Raw genomic sequence first — 21,002 nt, 5'->3', positions numbered from 1 at the left:
ACATGTGTGTAATTGCACATATGCGTATACTTAAGATCCAACGACTGACAATGTGTTCGCTTCGTGGTTCTCAAATTCTAATGTTCACTGACACTCCATATAATTCCCCACTTATAAAACCTCTGCCCAGCATGGTTTGATTATGATGGACAACGAACCTCATTTGAACAAGACAAATGACTAAAAGCACATCGGGTCAAATTGGACAACCCTTAACAGCAGACGGTGAGACAGCAAATTGATGGCCGTGGAAAACAATGGACGGCATTCCTTTCATTTCGCCAACAGGCATCACAACTTACAACATCCACAGCAAGAAGGAAAACAGCGGACCACAAGAGACGACGGCTATGACCCATGAGCGTACCCGCCCAATGCTCACAGCCCCTCCATGCAGCCAGGTCACACGAGCCATGGCACTAAATTACATACGTATGTTACCTAGTGTTAGTTACAGCACCGTGGGTCGTCAGGATCTTCACGTCAGTCCGAACGGGATCAGTTGTACGTGTCAGCTATAGTCGCTGTCCAGATGATGATTGAGTTCGCCTGTGACGAGACTGCCCGAGGCACATCCTCAGACGCTGAGAGAGGCTGTCCCCCATCTCCTCCCTCTCGCGCTTCAGCTTCTTCCAGAGTGCATGAATCTTCTTCTCCTTCGTTTTCGGGGGCGTTGATTTGGTTGATTTCCTCTGTTCATGCCTCAGCGGTGTGGCCAGAGCCTTTACCGTCATGTTCTGTGGAGTAAATTACCAGGTGAGAGGTCTTCTTTTCTCAGTTGCTTCGAATGGGGCAATAGGGCATAATAGCACGCCCGACTAAAGGGAAGCACATGGATCATGGAAATCTTGATTTCTTACACGAATACCTCTCGTACCTAATGTGCCTACTTTCGTCTCAGGTCTAGCACTGAATGGATAGAGTGAAAGGCAAGAAACTCGAGAAAAGTACCTCATGCTTATCATTAGTACCGCCTGGAGGTGATCCATCACTGGCCGCACCTAAAGATGAACATCTGCCCCAACTTTCTCTGTTAGAGCTTGTGTATGAGCAGGACTCCTCGTTGTGCCTACTCGTTTTATCCTATTACGAAACGTATACTCATTAGTTATTACCATCAGAGAGCTATACGATGTTGATGACCAGCAATGGGTATTGACCACCCGTATCAATATTCCACTGATCACAAATTCTTACGATGAAGTGACTTAATGTAAGAAAAGGCCAAATAATCATACGGCAGATGGAGATAACAACTTGACTGCAAAATAGGTACAACATCCATTCGGAAATAAGTGAGGCTTTATCTAGATACGGATGTATCTACACATTGAAATGCATCTAGATACATCCACATCTAGACAAAGCTGAGTTACTTATTTCCGAACCGAGGGAGTAGCAGCTAAAGAAATTGATGTACTTTACCTGCAAATGCTGTCCAACACTACCACCATCCATGCCTGAGAGGTTATGATTCTCATCCAAAAGGAAATCCTGCATTTGACGGAATTTGTTAGGAAAGGGTCTTCCAAAATAGATGCCAACATACTGCTAACAAACCTACCAAATCGTCATTCTTAATGGACAACTGATTCGCACTCTCGGATAGCAATTCAACAACTGAAGTTGTAGCTGCAGAAAAATAAAGCAGTTAGTGAACAACACCTAGTTATAATTTACAACATGAGAAGGGCCTGTGCCAGACCATTTTGAAAGCCATGTGCATCTGTTGATGAACTGCCTGCATCAGTTCTAGCTGCCCTCAGACCATTGATGATCTCAAAGAACAAACTCTGGAAAAAGAGCAACCAAAAAACAAGGGTGATTTCCTTTATACACTTCATTTCAAACAATAGAATACAGCAGTTTCCAGTTTGGTTACATAGTAGTATTTCCCAAATTTTACCTCATTTGTCATGGTACCAACTTTTAAAGCACCCATATGTAGCTTATTTGAGCCTGATGCAGGCAACTGAGGAGGACGCAGAGTATTGTAGAAAAATATCGAAACTGAATCATAATATGACTGAGGTCTCGGGGAATTATGATCTCCCTCAAATTTTACTATACTTTTATCCCCCTGTACAAAAACACATATGTTAAAAAATGGCTAGCATGCTCATTGACAAGGAAAGTCAACCAGCAATCCCTATATTATTTTAGATGTGGTATCTGGTGTGACATCTATTTGCCTGTGAAACTTTATAAGGAAGCTACATATGCATTTACCCCATATGCTTCGTGAATACGATCACAGTGGTGAGGCTGAATAAACATGTCATTTAAACCATGTCCAAATAATGCAGGAATAAATGTCTTGGGAGCAAGCTGATTAAGAAAAAAAGAGAACACTAAAGTCAGTTGCAGTTTGAAATTAGAAGACAATTTAAAAGTTGCTGGAATTGAACATAAATCAACAACACTTGAGATGTCCATGCTGAATAATCCACGCTATTAGAGGACCAAGGTACCACCCTTCAAACCCCAGCAATAACGCATGCTGTTGGTCTGTCGTGAAACTACAGTAAGACATCTAATTTAGTTACGAGGCAAATTTAGGAAAAGGGGATAATTTGAAGTTTTCAAAGAGTGAGCTTTTCTTAGTTTTGCATAAGAAAATTTTGTAGAAATAACAGGCTAAAAAATGGGTTCCTTAAGTTTTAACTGAAATTGGTTTCATAGTATCCTGATGAAACAGAACTGGAGAACACCAGTTCCAAAATCTGACGCTGCACAATGCAACAAATAACAGAAATCGCTTTATAACCTTGACACCTTATGAAGTTACTGAACACACATAGGGTGCTTTGTTGCCTGCATGAGCCCCGGCCAGGCCCGCCAGATGCAGGCAACGGGTGTTTCGTTGCCTGCATCCGCCCACCAGATGCAACAGAGAGCTGTTTGGTTGCTTGCATGAGGAGCACGAACTTAACGCACCCTCAGCTAGGCTCCTACGAAACAGAACTAGAGTATTTCTCCATGGCCAGGCTGAACTGATGCAATGTATGGTACCAAGCCCACCTATGATCATCCTCTATCTCCACGCCATGGTTGACACGGGGAGCAAATCCACAATTCTTTCACCTATCCTGGCAACAAAATTGGAATTGTCGTTGCCGGGGACACACGATGCTCCCTCTGTTTCTCCTACATCTGGTCCTGCATCTCGGCATATACAACATCGCAGACTACACCACATGTTCGACAAGATGCTTGGTGGGCTCAAGCTCGCACCGTGATAATACAGCCATGTCAAGGTCCCCTCCAGGCACGCAAGCAACAGGTGTTTCCCTCCCCAACGCGCAACAATACCTCCTCGTCATGCTTCTGTCCTCTTCTCATGCCTCACCACATGACATGCTGCTATCCTTGTCCATGATGAGCCGTGCAGGCTGTGAGCTGCGGCATGGGAGCGCTGTGACAGAGGGCTAAGTCACGCCACACTATGCTTTGGCAAGACCACATCGATCTCAAGCTGACTTGCGCATGTGTCTCACCGACATGTGTCACCTGTCTGATGGAACCATGGGTTAATCTCACCTAGTCATGTTTCTGGGCAACTATACTCAATCCCATGCAGGCAACCTAGAAAATCTACCAGGCCTGGCTTTCCAAATGCAGGTCATCAAACACCCACTCATGTACTGACATAGCTAGACACAGGGCTGAAGATTACACCACAGCAAACTGGCTCACTGGGGTCTGGTAGCTAAAATGATGCAGGCAGCCAAACATACCATATTTGTTTGTCAATCTCCCATATTTAAAGAAAACATGAGAATGTTCTATGTTGAGTTCCTTACGTAAAGATACCAGACCTGCTATCTAATCTGAGACATGATCCCTAAAATGAGTCATGGGCAGTATACACCATTGCAAAGTTGTTTTTATTATCTTCCGAGAGGTTATATCGAGCTATATGTTACGAGCTATAGTTTATGAAGTGCACCTTTACAACATTAAGATCCATTATGTCAAACTTGGCTCTTTTCTGAATGGTTCGTCGCATGTACTGTAATGCCATCTTAACCTGAAAAGACAGAACAACTCATTAGCACTATGCAATTACAGCAATGCTCACAAAGTTTAGAAAAAAATTATCTTAGTGAGAATGCATCAAGGAACTTCACCAAATCTAATTATTTAATGAACACATTGTCCTTCTATACACAGTAATGATAAAACAGATTCCTCTAACTCAAATGACAGAAAAGAAAGTTTGTCCTTCTGTGCTAAAGTTGAGTGTTTGAAAAAATATGTTTCAGTAGCAGAATAAGAGTGTAATGAGATAATTTTTCGCAATCTTTTGCAAGTTGCAACTAGAGGGTGAATTGATTCGCTGTCCAAGCTAAATTCAGCTGGGTACTAATCTGATCGAAGTAATTCATACTTGGCACGTTCTATCGAAGATATAAACTTTTGTTTCATAAACTAACATCACGTCTAAGGAAGCATCGACATTAGTTTTTTGGGGGCTGCAGGGCACATAGAAAAGTTCAGATGACATCAACCATAACATCAGTTGTACCTGTATTAGACATGGACTGTATAATTTATGTCTTTTGCATTTAAACAAGTGGACAATATTGGTCACATGGTTTTTTATATAGTTGTAGCTTGATAAAGTGGCACACAATTGAATCGTGCAGCCATAATTGCAGGGAAAAACTAAAAATTGGGTGCTGGATAGAAAAACACAGATTTTGATGGGGTGTGGTCAAATCATTGTATTGCTATATGAAAACGTTGTGTCTGAAAGGGAACAAGGAAGAACCACAGTGATTAAGACACGGTTCCCAAATATTAAGACAATGGACCTTCCAGAATTTCCATGATCATTTCTTAATGGTGGGGAAGCAGAATCTGAAGGAGATGCACGTACCGTGAATTTAGGAACACGGATTTTGTACACATCCACAAGTTCCAGCATTAAGCCATACAAGTTGGTGAAAGCGCTATCCAATACCATGCCAGCAATTGAGGGGTCTTCTGCTCCATACAGTAGGCTGTAGAAAAAAACATACAGAACAGGAATTCAAGGCCTGAAGATGTTCTTAAAGTATAATCTAAGAGCTAAACGGAATAACCCAGGATCAATTAAATAACACAATTCTGTTCAGTAACCAATCCAAAAATATTGGATCGTTTGGAATTAATAGAGATGCCGCAATGTAAAAGGAGCACACAGTGTAGCTAACCCAGAAAGTACCTTGTAACAGCACCCATCGATCGCCCCCAAATGCCTATACGGGAAACTTGCTTATTGGTACGCAGAAATGATACTGCGCATTTGAGGTCTTCTTTCTAGAAGCAAGTTACTGTGAATTTCAGGATACAGTGAACACCAAAGATATGAATGCAGAAGAACAAAACTGATACTGATTATATACCTCATGCCAACCAAGACTGACATAATCTCCATCCGATAGACCTGACCCAGAAAAGTCTAGAGTGAAAACTGTGATGTTTGAAGGAAGAAGTATTACGGCAGCTTCATTTGCATCTGCTCGGCATCCGCTGCATTGAGTTAGAGCAAAATCCTGGTAAATATTCCACAAGATAATTGGTGACTGCTCGAGCTGATCAGCTGAATCACACTACTACTAAAGAGGAATTCAGAAATTTTAAAGTGTACTATTAATCCAATGCGGCAGTTTCCAAAATCTTAAAATATGTATTACTAACATAAAGTAAGTTACATAAAAAAGGAATAATGAAACAAAGAAGCCCCATGTGCATTAGAAAACATATTATAGCAGTGAGCTGATCAGGGTAGGTACCTATTTCCATGGCAGTAGATCACACACGGAAGGGCAGTAGTTTCTGGAATGAAAGCGGGAACATAGTGGCTGCATTTTAAGGTATGACCCCTTGCATTTGTAAGCTGCCAGGTAAAGGTGTACCAATAAGGCTATGAACAGAGATAGCGTCACTTCTCATCAGCAAACGAAAGAAAGAAGAAACCTCGATAATTGGTCTCCGTACTTGCCTCCAAGTCTAGTCGTTTGTACCCTCGCCCTGCGAGCATAAACTCTGTCTCCCATAAATACTGATCTGGATTATACTCTGATCTGCAAATTAGCAATCATCAATCTCATCAGATCAGGTGCAGATGCTTTAAAATTTGAAAGTTAGCGAACCGTATCAATGGGCATGTGCTTGGAAAATGCAAAGTAACAAGTAAACATTGTATAGAAGTTAGCTTTGCAGCCTACGATATACATGGCATTGCAGAACAGGTTAAGGTTACTTCTCAACGCTATATGGATAAACATCATGTCTGAAACTCTGAATAGATACAGGTACAACTATGCATAGCATGACAACTTTAATGATCATCACATTGTGCTAACCATAGCTTTAATGGCACATGATAGTACTGATTTTTCATGACCGAACAACTTAATCAAGTCCAATGTACTATCATGACCGCTGGTACGATTAACGTAGCTGGTTAAATGTTTGTCACGCGTATCACAAATTAAACAGCTACATGCACCAGCATTTTAAAATCATCGACCATTTCGGACCTGATGTGGCATGTGTATCGAAATCCCAATTGCATCCCACCCGCATTGTTGCAATTACAGCGGCCGCGTGCCAATGCAACGCCATGACAATCAGCACCAAACAACCAAAGCAACGGAGGATCATGCGGGACGCAGGAAGGTTACCGAGGAGGCCGGATGACGAAATTGACGAACTGCTCGATCATGGCGTCGGCTCCTATGCGACGCCGCTGGGTGGTATGGGGTTGGGGTGGGTGGGCTCCAAGCGCTCACGGTGAGCACGCCGGCGATTCCCACGGCCCCAGCTTCTCTCCCTCTTCGAATTCCGCCCCGCCCACCCGCGAGAACGCGCCCGAGCCCACCACGGGCGCTACAGCAATCCCCGGGAGTCCCAGCGAGCGCAGGCGCGCGCGTCGTCGGATCTGCGCGGGAGCTCGCTGCCGCGCCGAGAGCCCGCCGGATCCGGCGCGGTTGCCGGCGACCCGAGGCTCGGGACTCTCGCCGCGAGCCGCGGAATCCGGCGGGGAGGGCGGCGAGCGGGAGGTGGAGGTGGGTGGGCTCTGGTTCGCGGAGGTGGGAAGAGGGGAGGAGCCACAGGGAGGGAGGGAGCAATAGCCGTGGGAAATGGAGGACGGTAATGAAAGCCGACATAATCGGGGCAATAAAATTATTTTCATTTCTGCAAATACGGAGAGTTGCACAGTACAGTGTACTACCGTATACTACCTGTGTCAATGCCAACAAAAATTGACCCTCCAATTGACCCTTCAATTTCACCGATTTCGTTAAAAAAAATTGTCAAAAATTTTACCCAAAAAATAGCTTGAAATTTGAGCTTAGACGAAAGCCTTGTCCTAGCTAATTCTCAATTGTTGTCAATAATGGCAAAGCCTGCTCGCGTCATTCTTCTTCTTGGAGGCTTGTCATGGAGATCCATTTCCTCACCCTTCAAGAGGGGCTTTTGGGATCTTCCGGTGAAAAATAAGGTCTAGTTTTTTTTTGGAGTGGGCGACGTTGGCCTCTATGTCCTGACCACCTTGGAGGCGTCGCTTTGGATGGTCAGCTTACAACCGTTGTGTATGGCTCTATTGTCGTGTGCATTGGCTATCTGAGATGGTTGATGTGTGCTAAGGCAACCACCTCGGGCATTGGTGCAGCGGTAACTTCACGAGAAAAAGTTGCAGCTCGACACAACTTGGGTAACAACTTTGAGTTGTGGGGCAACATGGTCATCATCTTGGCTAACATATTACAAGAAGGACGATTGGATGATATGTCAGGGCGGCAAACCAGAATGTGGTGCGGTTCGTGGTCTACTAGTGTTTGTCTTGTGCATCTTGGGCGTCAGGCAATGAGCAGTGCGGGTTCGCAACCGAGAGGGAGTGGTTGTATGTTGGTCAGCTCCCTAGAAGGTGGTTTTAGCATACCGCTTAGGGCACAGAGTGATGAAATTCGGGGTGACGACCTCGAGAGTTTGGAAGCTTTCAAGGCTTTGACCTTGTGCCGTGTAGGCGACGAGGTTTTCTTTAATGTTGGCGTTGATGTGTCGAGTGAAACAACCGGTGTATAGTTACGTGTAGTGGTTGCTTTTTCATCTCCGACAAAGAGACGGGGCAATAGCAGTCAAGACCTTTGTTCTCCAATAAAGGTGCGAGAGTGGCTGGTTCGATGCCCTATTGATTTTTTATTGTGTAGTGGTAATAGTGAACGCGTGTGGATTGACTCTAAGGATGCAGGTGGACAAGTCCACGGAGGAGCCCGCTTTAGCCGCGTGAGCCGCCATTGCAAATTGCAGGATAAGCAGGCACCTGCGGACGCACATAAGCGGACAGATGCAGGATTGGCAGGTTTCCGCGCGCGCGAGCTCAGGTTCATGCCCATGGGCCATGGCGCTCCTCTCTGCCGTGAATATGCTTCATCTGCTTGTACCACGGCCAATGGCTAACCGAGGATGAGCCGGAGATGCGTTGGCACTCCACCTTGTAGCGCTTCTTGAGGTTGTCGATCTTGTTCTTGCACTGCTCCACGCTCTTGCCCCCGCCGCCCTTGCCCTGGCCGTCGTTGACGACGGCGGCGACGTCCTCCCAGTCCCGCCCCCGGAGGTTGCCTCGGTTGAGCTGCTCGAAGCGGTCGATGTAGGCGTCGAGGAGGCTGCTGATGGAGCCGTCCGTCCACTCCTCCCGGTCCTTGCGGTAGTCCGAGCAGCCGCCTCGGCCCTTCCTCCCCCCGCCGCCGCCGCTGATGTAGGAGCAGTAGTCGCCCCCATCGCTGAACTCCTCCGCGCGGTCCCTCTGGCGCTTGGAGTGGTTGGACGCCTTCCCGCGGTTGGAGCTGTGGTTGCTCTCCTCCTGGGCCGGCGCCACGCCGGAGCCCGCGGCCGCGGCGTCGATGAAGCAGAAGGCCTGCTGCGGCGGGGCGGAAGGCTGGGGAGCGGGGTCACAGAGCCGCAACAGAGTGGCCTACACCTTGCAGCCCTGCAGTGGCGAAGGGCGCGCAGCGCGAGGCTGGTGGCGCGAACGCTGCGGCCGTCGCGGAGATCGCCCCGGCGCCGTCGGGAACGAGCGGCAGGAAGCGCGCGTGCTCGTGGCGGGCGGTGACATCAGCGGGCTGGTGTTCTCGCTGGCGCGGCGAAACGGGTACGAGTTCGAGCAGGTCAATGGGACAACGGCGCCCCACGGAGCACGGCGGCAGCGCAGAGGCGGGGCCGGAACCAAGCGGAGCGGCAGCGGCGGCGCTGGATAACAGGTGGGGAATGCGGTGCGGGTAGCGGGCCGAGAGGGCGAAGGCGGACTGGGCCACAAAGCCCACTTTAGGGTAGCAGGTTGTCCGCGACGCCACGAGGCGTTTTTTTCGCGGCGCGGCTTTGCGGGCCTGCGGAAGCCTGCAGCCACCATCACCCGGAGTTGACTCCATCGGAAAAAAAATGTGCGTGACCCTTCCGCTATTACTCGCCACCATTTATTTTTGAAAAATGTGTAGTACATGATATTGTTATTTTTATGGAGTTTACTGAAACACCCCGTTTGATTGCATCTTTATTATCATTATAATTATAATTTTATGATATATTTATCAGAACACACCACATTGCAAGAGATACAAATTTTAACATCTTTTGCCTACAATGTGTCAAACTTTCATTTTTTGTCGTGCGGTGTGTTTTGGAAAATGTGCCAATTTGCCGATTTATTTCGGCAAATCGGATAGTCCCGTAGCAAAATTTGCTTTTTCTTATTACTGATGGAAAAATCTTCTGCCTCGTGTTTAAGGGAAAAAAAGATGGTAAGAAATTTAGGACCTCCATTGTTAGATGCAATTTACCCAAGTCTAGAGTCGAAACTAGCAGTACAAAGTTTCCTCATCTGAATTCCCGCGTGGGAAGAACTTTCCCCTCTTCTTTCTCCTTCTCCCTCGCGCCGGCGGCGGCAACTAGCTCTGACGGCATCCCCTCGTCCTTCCCAGACGGTCTACGGGACTGGCGTGGAGCCGTGGATTGGGGATTTACCCGAGGTCCGTTGCTCGGACTGATCTCGGTGTGAGCACTATAATCCCAATCTCTCTCGCCTGGATGGATACTCAAATCTAGGGCACCCGTGCGATCTTGGACATTGGTTGTCGAGGTATGAGCCTTTTCCCGTACAGTGAATTAGTCAAACCCCGTTGACCTCCAGAAATCTTGGGTGCACACCCCTCACACCCTCTAGATCCGCCCCTGCGGCCCTGTGACACATTATGCCATTGCATTGCTTGCAGTAGTACTATTTAAGGGCCCTGTGAGCTCTAAAACTTATTTACTCGTCTAATCCTACTTGTATTGCCATGCTAGCCGGCATATTTGGTGGCTCCCGTTAGGGAATGTGGTTAAAAAAATTATGGTCTGAAACTTTGGTTAGAGCAATGTTGGCCTTCTCTGGAACATGTCAGTATCGTTGTCAAGCTGGATGCACCAGACATGTTTTTTTAGCACAGAATGCAGCAGACCTTTTTTAGCATTGAATGCATCAGACATGTTAATATCATGAAATGCTATGTTAAGAGAACACATCTCTGGCTATATGACATGGCACTTCCTATGCGTTTGTGCTAGCTGGGCCTACATTGTTTTGGTTCTATGGGGTTGTCTACTTAATTATGAACTGAAGATGTGTGTTCGATGGATAAATCTGACGAAGCGCAGCTATGTCTTTGCTGGTTTTGTTCCAAGCATGTGCATGTTCTCCATCTGCCTGCATGTTTAGATGAGATAGAAAAATGCTAGGATGTATACGAAAACATGCCAATGATTATCAGCTGTTACAAATCGAGGTGATTAATAGATACTATTAATTTATTCTTTTTACCTTTCATAGTATTAGAGAAACATGACACTTGTTATCTATTACTTCGTTGATCCTATTATTCCTATCCCATGACCATCCATCTGGTAGAATTACAGGAGGCAACTAATGATGTTAGTAATTTCATGTTGAATTTTCAGGGAAGTGTACAGAGAGCTGTGTTACTTTATCTTGGCTAAATGCAGATATCTTGGTCATCCACGATAGTAGAGCTCATCTTAGGGCTGCTATGGTACCTCACCCACCTGTTGATCAGCCTTTTTGATTTGTGGTCGCATCTGAGTAATTATCTAGAATGCTATCTTATTCCGTCCGAGTTGCTGCCCAAGTACCGAAATATTCATTTTGAGAGACTTAAGTACGTGGGCATTGTAGTTGACAGAAGAGAAGCAAATAATATTTTGAAGATCAAGCAGCTTTTACGGTGGCTCTCAACTATTGGCGTTAAGCATGTAGTTCTCTATGACATTGAAGGTGTGATAATGAACATTTCCCACATGCTTACTTGTTTGAGTAGATACAATTTAGTCTTTTTTTAGCCATATTTGGCCTATATTTTACCTGTATACAAAACTCTTTCTTCTTATTTCTTAATGAAATGCGTCTGAGCGCCTGCATTTTATGGCGAAAAAAGGCAGAAATTAAACAAGTTTATCGACAATATGGGGTAACAACGTTGGGTGTTTTTTTAAATTTTTTTGTTTGCCCTTCAAGGTATCTTCTGCAAATCTGTACCGCGAAAAGAACAGCCTTCATAATTTATGTATTTTATATGGTACTACTTCGAATAGTTTGAACTGTGCATCAGATACTGAATGTAGAAAATCACTGAACTTGTAACCTTTCTAACATCCAAATAAAATGGAAAGGGAACATGTCAATATACCAGATCTTTTTGAAATAACATAACAAGCCAAGATAATTACCATGTTTCCTGTTATTTCTCAGCTTCATGCAATGATTGGTGCACAATCAACGGTGCAGAGAGATATGACTGACCATTTGACAATGCTCTACAGGAGTACTGAAGGAATTGCTTGAACCTGGTATAGATGCCCCAAGAGATGAGAAGTCAAGTTATTTAGTAAGTTGCTTAATACAGAATTCTGCTGGCCCATTTTACTGTCTAAAATATGGACCAGGGTGATTGTTAACCGTTATTTGACTGGTATTTATAACTGTTGTATCACTCATCTGAACCTGTAGGATCTTAATGCACATGGAGGGATGCATATAGAGTGTCTTTCTGGTTCTGATGGTAAGGAAGGCATTGCTAAAGCAGCAAACTTACTGTGCTCAGATTTCTGCAATTGCGATACTCATGAACACTACAAGAATAGCATTGCATTTACGGAAGCTGACATGGCTAGCGCACTCAGAGCAGTGGGTATGTTCTGAAAAATCATCTCCTCCAAATTCTTATTATATTTGCCCTATTCATTTAAAATGATTAGGAATCTGTATATCGCAATTCTAGATTAGCACTTACCGTTCCAATCTTTCCATCAGGTAGTGGTGGGCCAGAACCTGATCTTCTTCTTGTGTATGGTCCTGTTAGATGTCATTTAGGATTTCCTGTATGGAGATTACGGTTCACAGAGATTATGTAAGTTTTTTTTCCTCCCTTTATAAAATTCCCACTAGTTTCCAAATTCAGCAGCTCATTGATTTATCCTTATTCACCAAAACTTTGACCAACGGGGGAATGCTCCCTCCGTTGGCTATACGTTGTTAGATAGGTGAGACCTCTCCAGCAATTTTTCACTCGGATAGCACCCTGTTTACTCCGAACACATCACCTGCGATTCGCAGCCGGGTGGGCGAGCTCAACTTCCCAAGCTCAAGCCACTTGGTTCTCAATTTATCCTTATTCACATTACTATTTATTTACTACTAAAACATATTTTGTTGTGTGTGCAGGCATATGGGTTCACTGAATTCAATGAAATACGGTTCTGTTGTGAAGGCTTTGTATCGATTTTCGCAGAAATATCAAAATTATGGTAAAGCTTATATTTTAGTTTGGCATTGTATACTGTTCTGCAGAAAATCTTTAAGTCTTTCCCTTTGCTGTAATTTAAACAAATATTATGTACTTACATGTATGTCGCGCATGTGGGCAAACTAAAATAAATAAATTAAAACTCAAAATAAATAAATTATTTTCATGATTTTTACATGTTTCATAAAATGCTAACATTATTATACATGGTGTAAAGTGATCAGTGCTCCATACTTTGTGAAATTTCTGTCAGCCTTATCAAATAAATATACGTACAAATTATTACTTTCATTGCTTGGTGCTTGGAAACCCACAAACACACGAAAATCTGACTACGAACTGTTGAAACCAGATTAGCCATCAAGCTTAATACACACCACGCGAAACTAGAAGCTGCATGTCGATAATAAAACAAATCAAATAGTTCTTTTCCTCAAATGCATGCCGTTTTGTATTAAAAGAAGAACGCCAAGAAGGCAAAATGTACACAACCAAAAGCGAAAAATCTGATTAAACGACATTTCAGTGCACATGCAAAAGAACTGACTTTAACCTTTTGCCTATCAGGTACATGAGAGCGGAGACTAATGTAATGAAGGCTCCCATTTGTTATGTAAAATGTGCACTTATGGAAGCTGGCTAAAGTTTATTAACTACAGTATAGTCTTGGCGGATACACTGTGCTTCCTTTTTTCGGTAGGATCAAATGGGTTACCAGTAGAACATACAGGTGCAAACCTCATCCACCATATTTTAATTTTCATCAGAATGTAACAGACTGGCAGCTCAGTGATTTGTATTACTTTTGTGGAGAACTGAAACATGCACCCTTTTTTGCCTTGCGAAATTCATTTTGGCTTCATATGACCGTATACAACATTAACTGCCAAAGTAGTTTCTTAAGTGAAGAAATTTCAGGATTTAGTTCCAGAAATTCTTCCCTTATCTACATGGCGATACATGATAGGCTCATTAGAGCAGCCATGGGATCTCATATCTCCCAAGCAATGTATGCTGTAGACCCAAAATTGCACCAGTCTGTGCTGTCCACAAGCCTGCTTGTGCTTGGAGTCTGAAAAATCTCAGCCAAGGAAATGGAAGTATGCAACCTCAGCTGCTGAGAGGCCCCCTTAGAGCATCTCCAACAGGCGCGCTATATAGGCCGCGCGGCATAAAAACGTCCGATATAGCGCGCGCGGGACAGAATCAGGCGCTCCAGCAGGCGCGGTAAACGGCGCGGTGCTGTAAAATTTTTAGGGCGCGCGGCGTTTTGCACAATCCGGAGCGGCATATCCGGCGCGTCGGCTGCGGCGCGCGGCATCGCTCGTCCAACCGCGAAAAATCCCCCGCGCTGAAACTTCCTCCCCGCGTCGCTGCCCCGAGCCCAATCCGTCGTCTCCGCGCGCCGCCGGCGATCCCGACGATGGACGACCCCTCCGAGCAACCCGCCGACCCCTCCCTACTCGTCACACCCTCCGCCGCCGCCGCTTCCGCCGCGCGCCGCCAAACCCCTAGCGGCGGCGCCGACGCCGGGAACCCAACGGCCGCGCGCGCGGCGCCGTTCGTCCCGCCGCGCGGGCACTACACGCGAGCGCCGCCGCGGCGCGGATGGCCGCGCGAGGCACCGGCAACGCGCGGCCCGCGCCGAGGAGGGGGAAGGCGCCGTCAACGAAACGGCCTCACGTCGGCCCCGCCGCCGTCGCGCCACCGAAGAAAGCGAAGGCGCCCGTCCCCCGCCGACAGCCTCCTCCTCCGGCGCCGAACCGGCGCGCCTTCTCCTCCTCCTCCTCCGCCGACCCAGCCGACGCCTCCGTCCGGCAACCGCGCGGGCGCACATATGGTGGATGGTGAAATGCCCGAGAGGTAAAAAACACTTCTTTTTTGTCGAATTGTGGTTTAGATGCATACCTAGCCGATGGTAATGAATTTCATTGCAATGTAGAGTGGATGATGCGGCATTCATGGAGACAATGAATGTTGGATCCTCGTTCTTGCATGACGATGAAGCCGCCTATGGGGAGGAGGAATATGAGGATGTAGATGAGGAAGGAGAAGGGTTGATTGAACCTCGCCCTCCCGGCCGGGCCGCCAACTACACCATAGCGGAGGACAAGTTGCTTTGCAAGACGTGGTTGACAATTGGAATGGATCCAACAACCGGTACCGATCAAACAAGAGAAACATATTGGATGAGGATGACGGAGTACTTCAATACAAACACAAGTGGGATCGAGCGAACCATGCGCTCACTTCGGTCCCGTTGGTCCGGTATCAACACCGATTGCCAAAAATGGGCGGGCGTGCAAGCCAACATCGATGTTCTCAATCCGAGTGGCACTAATGAGAATGATAGGGTAAGTGACTCTACTATGTTCACCATATGGCTCATATGAGAAGAATACGGTTGTACTTCATATGGCTCATCTATTTTCTTTTGCGCATATGTGTAGAACTCCATGGCTCAAGGATTGTTTAGGGATGTGGGAAAGAAGAACAAGAAAGGCAACAAGATTCTTGGCAAGCCATTCACCTTGCATCATTGCTATGAAGTGCTAGGGAATGAAGAGAAGTGGAAGACGCGCGGCAAGTTGGATGCGGCAACTATGGCGGCCAATGCTACCGGTGATGCAACAATCATCGATGATGATTCAAGTGATGAAGGGAAGAAGAGAAGCTCCACTCCTCACTCCATCAACAATGGGCGGAGGAATGTGCCCGGTAGGAAGACCGGCAAGGAAATGAAGGGAAGGAAGGCCGGAGATGATGACATTGCCATGGCTATGGAGAGGATTGCAAATGCAAGGTTGCAAGCAAATGAAGATAGAAAGATGCAACGAAACTTGGAGAAAGAGGCTATGGATGCTATTGAAGCTAGGAGAGCCGCTTTGGAGGAGAGGATTGCCGCCAACGAGGAGAGGAAGTTGGCTTTGGAGGAGAAGAGGCAAGCCACCGAGGAGCATGCACGCCTAGCGGAGGAGGAGAGGAAGCTTTTCTTGATGGATACTTCCCATATGGATGAGAGGCAAAAGGAGTACGTCAACCTTCTTCGCGATGAAGTGTTGGCCAAAAAGAGATTGTTGCTAGCCAACATGAACACTTCCACCACCGGCATGTTTGGAGGAGGCATGTTTGGAGGAGGCATGGGAGGCATGGGCGGCATGGGAAGCATGCCCATGCCCACCATGGGAGGCATGGGCGGCATGGGAAGCATGCCCATGCCCTCCATGGGAGGCATGGCCGGCATGGGAAGCATGCCCATGCCCTCCATGGGAGGTATGGCCGGCATGGGAGGCTATGGAGGCATGGCCGGCATGGGAGGATCAAGCTATGGAGGAGTGTTTGGAGGGACCATGGGAGGCTCCGTGAGTGGTGTGTACGGGAGTATGGGAGCACCACCGGGAGGCTTCGTGTCTTCCATGAATGCTACTATTCCTCCTTCAACCCAAGATGACGAGGACGAAGAAGAAGGTGTTGACTTGGAAAATGCGGAAGTGTGATATGCATTTGTGATATGCATTGTTTCACTTTGTCCATTTGAACCATATGTCGTGTGTCATTGTTGAACTACGTCATTTTGTGTGTCCTTGTTGAACTATGTGATGTTGTTGCACTTTGTGTCATTTATTTCATGAATTGTGTCATTTCTTTCATGAATTGTGAATGCAAAATAGACTAGAAATCTGTTTTCCGCGCCCGCGCGCGCTGTATTTTGCAGCGCCCGGCGGAGGACCATTTTTCCTGCGCGCGCACGCGCTGTATTTTGCCGCGCCCGGCGGAGGAAAAAACGGCACAGCGCGCCATATCTGTTTACCGCGCGCGGATTCTTGGTTTTAGCGCGCCGCGATATAGCGCGCCTGTTGGAGATGCTCTTATCTCACCGTACTCGCCACATGGCGAACTGCTACTGGGTCCACAGATGCCCTCATCCGCTCCGGTTGCACCTCACATCTGAATTAGATTTTCCTGGCCCCGCTGCTGCCCAGCCACAAGCACACGTTCCTCTCTCCTTTTGTAGCAGTGACGAGTTTGGAGCACACACTTTCATCTTCAGTCTCACCACACACCGCACCTGCCTCATCTCTCTGAGCAGCAAGAGGAGGAGCTTGCAGGAACAATGGCGGCTCAGGGTCTTCTGTCCGGGAGGCCAGTGCAGTCCTCCATCTCCAGGTCGTCTTCCTCCCGGAAGTCCTCCTTCATCGTCAGGGCATCGTCCTCTCCCCCTGCCAAGGTCCGTTCGATCATCTCTAGCTGTGCTGCTCTTTGTTATCTAGTGTCACCGGAGCTTATTTAGTTATTTACTAACTATGGTTTACCTCTGTTTTCTCTTTCAGCAAGGTAACAGGCAGCTGTGGTTCGCGTCCAAGCAGTCCCTCACCTACCTTGACGGCACGTAAGTCGCCACGCAAGATAGTATGGTTTAAGTTCTAACACGATGGCTCCGGTAACTAACTGAGATTTCTGTGGTTCTGCAGTCTGCCAGGTGACTTTGGCTTCGACCCCTTGGGTCTGTCTGACCCAGAGGGCACCGGCGGCTTCATCGAGCCCAGGTGGCTGGCCTACGGCGAGATCTTCAACGGCCGGACGGCGATGATGGGGGTGGTGGGCATGATCGCCCCGGAGGCCCTGGGCAAGGTGGGTCTTGTCCCCTCGGAGACAGCCATCCCGTGGTTCCAGGCAGGCGCGATCCCGCCGGCGGGCACCTACCAGTACTGGGCCGACCCCTACACGCTATTCGTGTTCGAGATGGCGCTGATCGGGTTCGCCGAGCACCGGCGGCTCCAGGACTGGTACAACCCGGGATCCATGGGTAAGCAGTACTTCCTGGGCCTCGAGAAGTACCTCGGCGGCTCCGGTGACCCCGCCTACCCCGGCGGCCCCATCTTCAACCCGCTCGGGTTCGGCACCAAGAGCGAGAAGGAGATGAAGGAGCTCAAGCTCAAGGAGATCAAGAACGGCCGCCTCGCCATGCTCGCCTTCCTAGGCATGTCCCTCCAGGCCATCTTCACCGGCGTCGGCCCCTTCCAGAACCTCCTCGACCACCTCTCCGACCCCGTCAACAACAACATCCTCACCAGCCTCAAGTTCCACTAGGCCAAAAGCATCGTCGTCCTGTGCATGGTATACCCGTCGTCGATGGAAATGTGTGCGCGCGAGAGGTATAGATGTGCGAGGGTGGGGTGTGAATGTAAATTTGTACGCGTGCTCCGCGCATGCTTGTAATATCTATATTGTGCTATTAATTTAGTGCATTGCATCTCTGATCATCTTCAGCAAAGTCTGTCGATCTTCACCCGCTCCTCAACGAACTTACACTACACTGCAATTAGGTGGCCTTTGACGAAAATATTTTATCTATAATTCTATATGAAAACAGAAATAGAAAATCTTAAAATAGAGAGAGAGAGAGAGATAATGTGATCATGTAAATATAAAATCCACCCACCCACCTGTGTGGGTTGTGGTTAGAGCATGTCTAACAGGCCCCGTATTTTTCTGCCCCTTAAAACGCGAGTAGAGGGCCCTGTATTCAGTTTTCACCTGCCAAAAACTCGTCCGAGCTAGCAGAACCCGTATCCTCACCTCGGGGTGGGGATACGGGTTCTGCTAGCTCGGACGAGTTTCAGCCCCTCAAAACAGGGTTTTAGACAACAATTTGCACAACAATTTCGGATCAAACATAGCACATCCAAAATATGTGATGCATAATTCATAGTTTTTAACATCACAACGCGATCATAGCCAATGTTCAAGCCACGGGAATTCATCCCCACATTACTCCAAGCACGGACCAAGATCGCATCTTCGATCTCGCTGTAGTTCGCCGTGCGTGGCTTTGGCGTCGAGGAAGAACCGGCGACGGCCGGATCAACCTCAACCACCTCCTCGTCACCCTCATCCTCCTCGTCGTCATCAATCTCTTCGACGTTGCCCTCCCCATCGAACACATCGATGCCGGCGTCCAAATCCACCGCCGATTCGTTGAGCATGTCCATGTACGATGTTGTGGACTCAACATCGAACTCCTTGTCTACGTCCATGGTGGGTGGCGGCGGCGCGGGCGTCGCCTCGGACGAAACGGAGGGAGGAGGGGCCGTGGCCTTGGAAGACGGTGGAGGCGCGAGGCCGATGCGGCTGATTGCCTTTGTCTTCACCTTGGACTGCGGGGCACCCCTCGGCCCGGCCGCCTTCGTCTTCATCCTGCCCCCCTTCTTGGCAGTCGGCGGGGCTGCAGCCGGTGGAGCTGCGGCCGGCGGAGCTGCGGCCGCCGCAGGGGCTTCGAAGAATTGCTTCGGAAACCTCTTCCTCTTCGACGGGATTGTGGCGGAGATCATGGCCAACACGTCGCCGGCCACGGGGACATCAACCACCGCTGCCGAAGGAGGTGCACCGCCGGTGGTCGGCGGCCCTTGCGGAGGATCCATGGCAGCGGGATCCGACCGCGTCGCTGCCGGGAAGGGCGGGGCGGACAAGATCGGGCGACGGCGGCGGCGGTTGGGTTTCACTGAAACCCTTCGCGCGCAGTGGAAGGGAGGATACTGGTTTCGCCCTCTATTCCCGCTCCCACCCCGCACAAGTAGGGGGCGAAGACCCGCCCCGTAATCGAAACCGGGAAAATCGACGCGGGGCCATTTTTACGGGGCCTGCCGGGTAAAGCCCAAACCCGTATTTCGGCGGTTATTATACGGGTTTGACCCTTTTAAGGGTGTAAGGGTATATTGCCCCTATGTGTGGTTTTGGTAATTAATGACAACCCCTATGGACTAATGTTTTCATTGAGTTTATATGAAGGAATATTTCATAGGTACGACTTGTATTCCATGTGTTGGATTCAAGTATGGATGCCATGAAGATAAAGATACACCTTGTGTATTGGCATCAGGATCATCGATTTGAAGATATATATGTGATATGATCAAGAATAAGAAATGACGATGGAGTTCTTATGTGGAACTCAATATTAGCCATGCTCTATCTTATGTGATAAGCAATGGATGATCAAGATCTTGAGAGCTTGATTCCAAGTGAAGAATTCTTTATATACACCTCAAGATATTATGATAGAGTATGAGAAGATACAAGGTTGAGTTGGGCAAGTTCAAGATGAGCATCTCAAGTGGATCACATGCTTGAAGATTGCCGTCCATTTGGTGATAATGGACATGTGAAGATGTGCATCAATGAAGCCTTCCCATCATAGTGTATGGGGGAGCATTTGTGAGTCTTCACGAAGTAACGATGATCAAGTAAGGCATTCCGGCTTGTGTAGAGCTTGAAGAGTTATCATCAAGATCAAGCGGGATGTGCAAGGCAAAGGTATGACCTTGATAGGTTTTCCTTTTACCGGTCTGAAGGTGGTTGATGGGAGACCAGATTATAGGATAGATAGCTGCACTATTAAGAGGGGCTTTCGGTTGGGTAACTTGATCACATCGTCTTAGGAAGCTCAATCATTTGCATACTTTGCATATCCCTATTGCTTCTTGGTGTTTCTCTGTGTGAGGTTCTTGAGCTTGTTGCTAGCTTTACAACAAGCCCAAGTTCATCGAAAACGGAATCCGCATGCATTTTCTATTGCGTTTTCGAGGTTGGGTGATTTTACTCGGTTATTCATGATATAAGGTTCTACCTTTTATATTCATGATAAAATCCCCTCCTACAGATTCTTGTGTTTTCACTTTCTATTGGATAGCATTTGTTGTTATCTTCCAAACAAAATTGGTTTCATTCGAATCGGAGTTCGGGAGCATGTTATTAAAGAAAAGGAGAAAGCAAAAAAAAAAAAAAAAAAGGGGGAAGGGGCCAGCCGGCCGACCGGCCCAGCCGCCAGCCCACCCGGTCCGCGCCGGCCATGGCGCTGATGCCAGCCGGGCCGTCTACTGAGAGTGTAGGGATTCGTAGCATAGAAAACAAAAAAATTCCTACCGCGAGAACGCAATCCAAGCCAAGATGCAATCTAGAAGATGGGAGCAACGAGGGATGAACGAGACTAACCCTTGAAGATTTCCAAAGCCTACAAGAGGAGGCTCTCGTTGCTGCGGTAGACGATCACTTGCCGCTTTCAAAAGCGCGTAGAAGATCTTGACGGTGCCACAATCGGGCAGCACCTCCGTACTCGGTCACACGTTCGGTGTTGATGAAGACGACATCCTTCTC

The 21,002-nt window shown here is 47.5% G+C and overlaps 3 protein-coding genes across 3 annotated transcripts; 2 read left to right on the top strand and 1 right to left on the bottom strand.

Moving 5' to 3' along the window:
- Positions 1-238: 238 nt before the first annotated feature.
- On the bottom strand, positions 239-6,762 carry LOC124691267. The gene is made up of 14 exons (XM_047224541.1): positions 6,675-6,762; positions 5,990-6,071; positions 5,781-5,884; positions 5,391-5,517; positions 5,210-5,304; positions 4,883-5,006; positions 3,950-4,030; positions 2,230-2,328; positions 1,907-2,080; positions 1,706-1,793; positions 1,565-1,632; positions 1,426-1,494; positions 952-1,083; positions 239-737 (listed from the first exon to the last, which is right to left on the bottom strand). Exons 1-14 carry the CDS (start codon positions 6,713-6,715, stop codon positions 516-518), a joined length of 1,506 nt encoding a protein of 501 aa, XP_047080497.1. The 5' UTR covers positions 6,716-6,762; the 3' UTR covers positions 239-515.
- A 3,277-nt stretch (positions 6,763-10,039) lies between these two features.
- Positions 10,040-13,725, top strand: LOC124685944 (dehydrodolichyl diphosphate synthase complex subunit NUS1-like). Its single transcript, XM_047219967.1, has 7 exons — positions 10,040-10,129; positions 10,987-11,320; positions 11,866-11,930; positions 12,053-12,233; positions 12,356-12,452; positions 12,767-12,849; positions 13,416-13,725. Exons 2-7 carry the CDS (start codon positions 11,026-11,028, stop codon positions 13,421-13,423), a joined length of 729 nt encoding a protein of 242 aa, XP_047075923.1. The 5' UTR covers positions 10,040-10,129; positions 10,987-11,025; the 3' UTR covers positions 13,424-13,725.
- A 3,119-nt stretch (positions 13,726-16,844) lies between these two features.
- LOC124691266 (chlorophyll a-b binding protein 8, chloroplastic-like) lies at positions 16,845-18,123 on the top strand. Its single transcript, XM_047224540.1, has 3 exons — positions 16,845-17,076; positions 17,180-17,238; positions 17,321-18,123. Exons 1-3 carry the CDS (start codon positions 16,963-16,965, stop codon positions 17,937-17,939), a joined length of 792 nt encoding a protein of 263 aa, XP_047080496.1. The 5' UTR covers positions 16,845-16,962; the 3' UTR covers positions 17,940-18,123.
- The last annotated feature ends 2,879 nt before the right edge of the window (positions 18,124-21,002 follow it).

Source organism: Lolium rigidum, chromosome 2 (genome assembly GCF_022539505.1).
Source record: "Lolium rigidum isolate FL_2022 chromosome 2, APGP_CSIRO_Lrig_0.1, whole genome shotgun sequence".
NCBI lineage: Eukaryota > Viridiplantae > Streptophyta > Magnoliopsida > Poales > Poaceae > Lolium > Lolium rigidum.
Note: the sequence above shows the minus strand (reverse complement) of the source record. Positions and strands in the feature narration are given on the sequence as shown.

Excerpts from the sequence above, each read along its gene's own strand:
- LOC124691267 (XM_047224541.1), bottom strand. The coding sequence starts at position 6,715 with ATGATCGAGCAGTTCGTCAATTTCGTCATCCGGCCTCCTCG. Across the intron at positions 5,885-5,989 it reads ACAAACGACTAGACTTGGAG|CTTACAAATGCAAGGGGTCA; the intron begins GCAAGTACGGAG and ends TTTACCTGGCAG. Across the intron at positions 2,081-2,229 it reads GTATTCACGAAGCATATGGG|GGGGATAAAAGTATAGTAAA; the intron begins GTAAATGCATAT and ends GTTTTTGTACAG.
- LOC124685944 (XM_047219967.1), top strand. The coding sequence starts at position 11,026 with ATGCAGATATCTTGGTCATCCACGATAGTAGAGCTCATCTTAGGGCTG. Across the intron at positions 12,234-12,355 it reads TAGCGCACTCAGAGCAGTGG|GTAGTGGTGGGCCAGAACCT; the intron begins GTATGTTCTGAA and ends TCTTTCCATCAG. Across the intron at positions 12,453-12,766 it reads TTACGGTTCACAGAGATTAT|GCATATGGGTTCACTGAATT; the intron begins GTAAGTTTTTTT and ends TTGTGTGTGCAG.
- LOC124691266 (XM_047224540.1), top strand. The coding sequence starts at position 16,963 with ATGGCGGCTCAGGGTCTTCTGTCCGGGAGGCCAGTGCAGTCCTCCATC. Across the intron at positions 17,077-17,179 it reads CGTCCTCTCCCCCTGCCAAG|CAAGGTAACAGGCAGCTGTG; the intron begins GTCCGTTCGATC and ends TTTCTCTTTCAG. Across the intron at positions 17,239-17,320 it reads CTCACCTACCTTGACGGCAC|TCTGCCAGGTGACTTTGGCT; the intron begins GTAAGTCGCCAC and ends GTGGTTCTGCAG.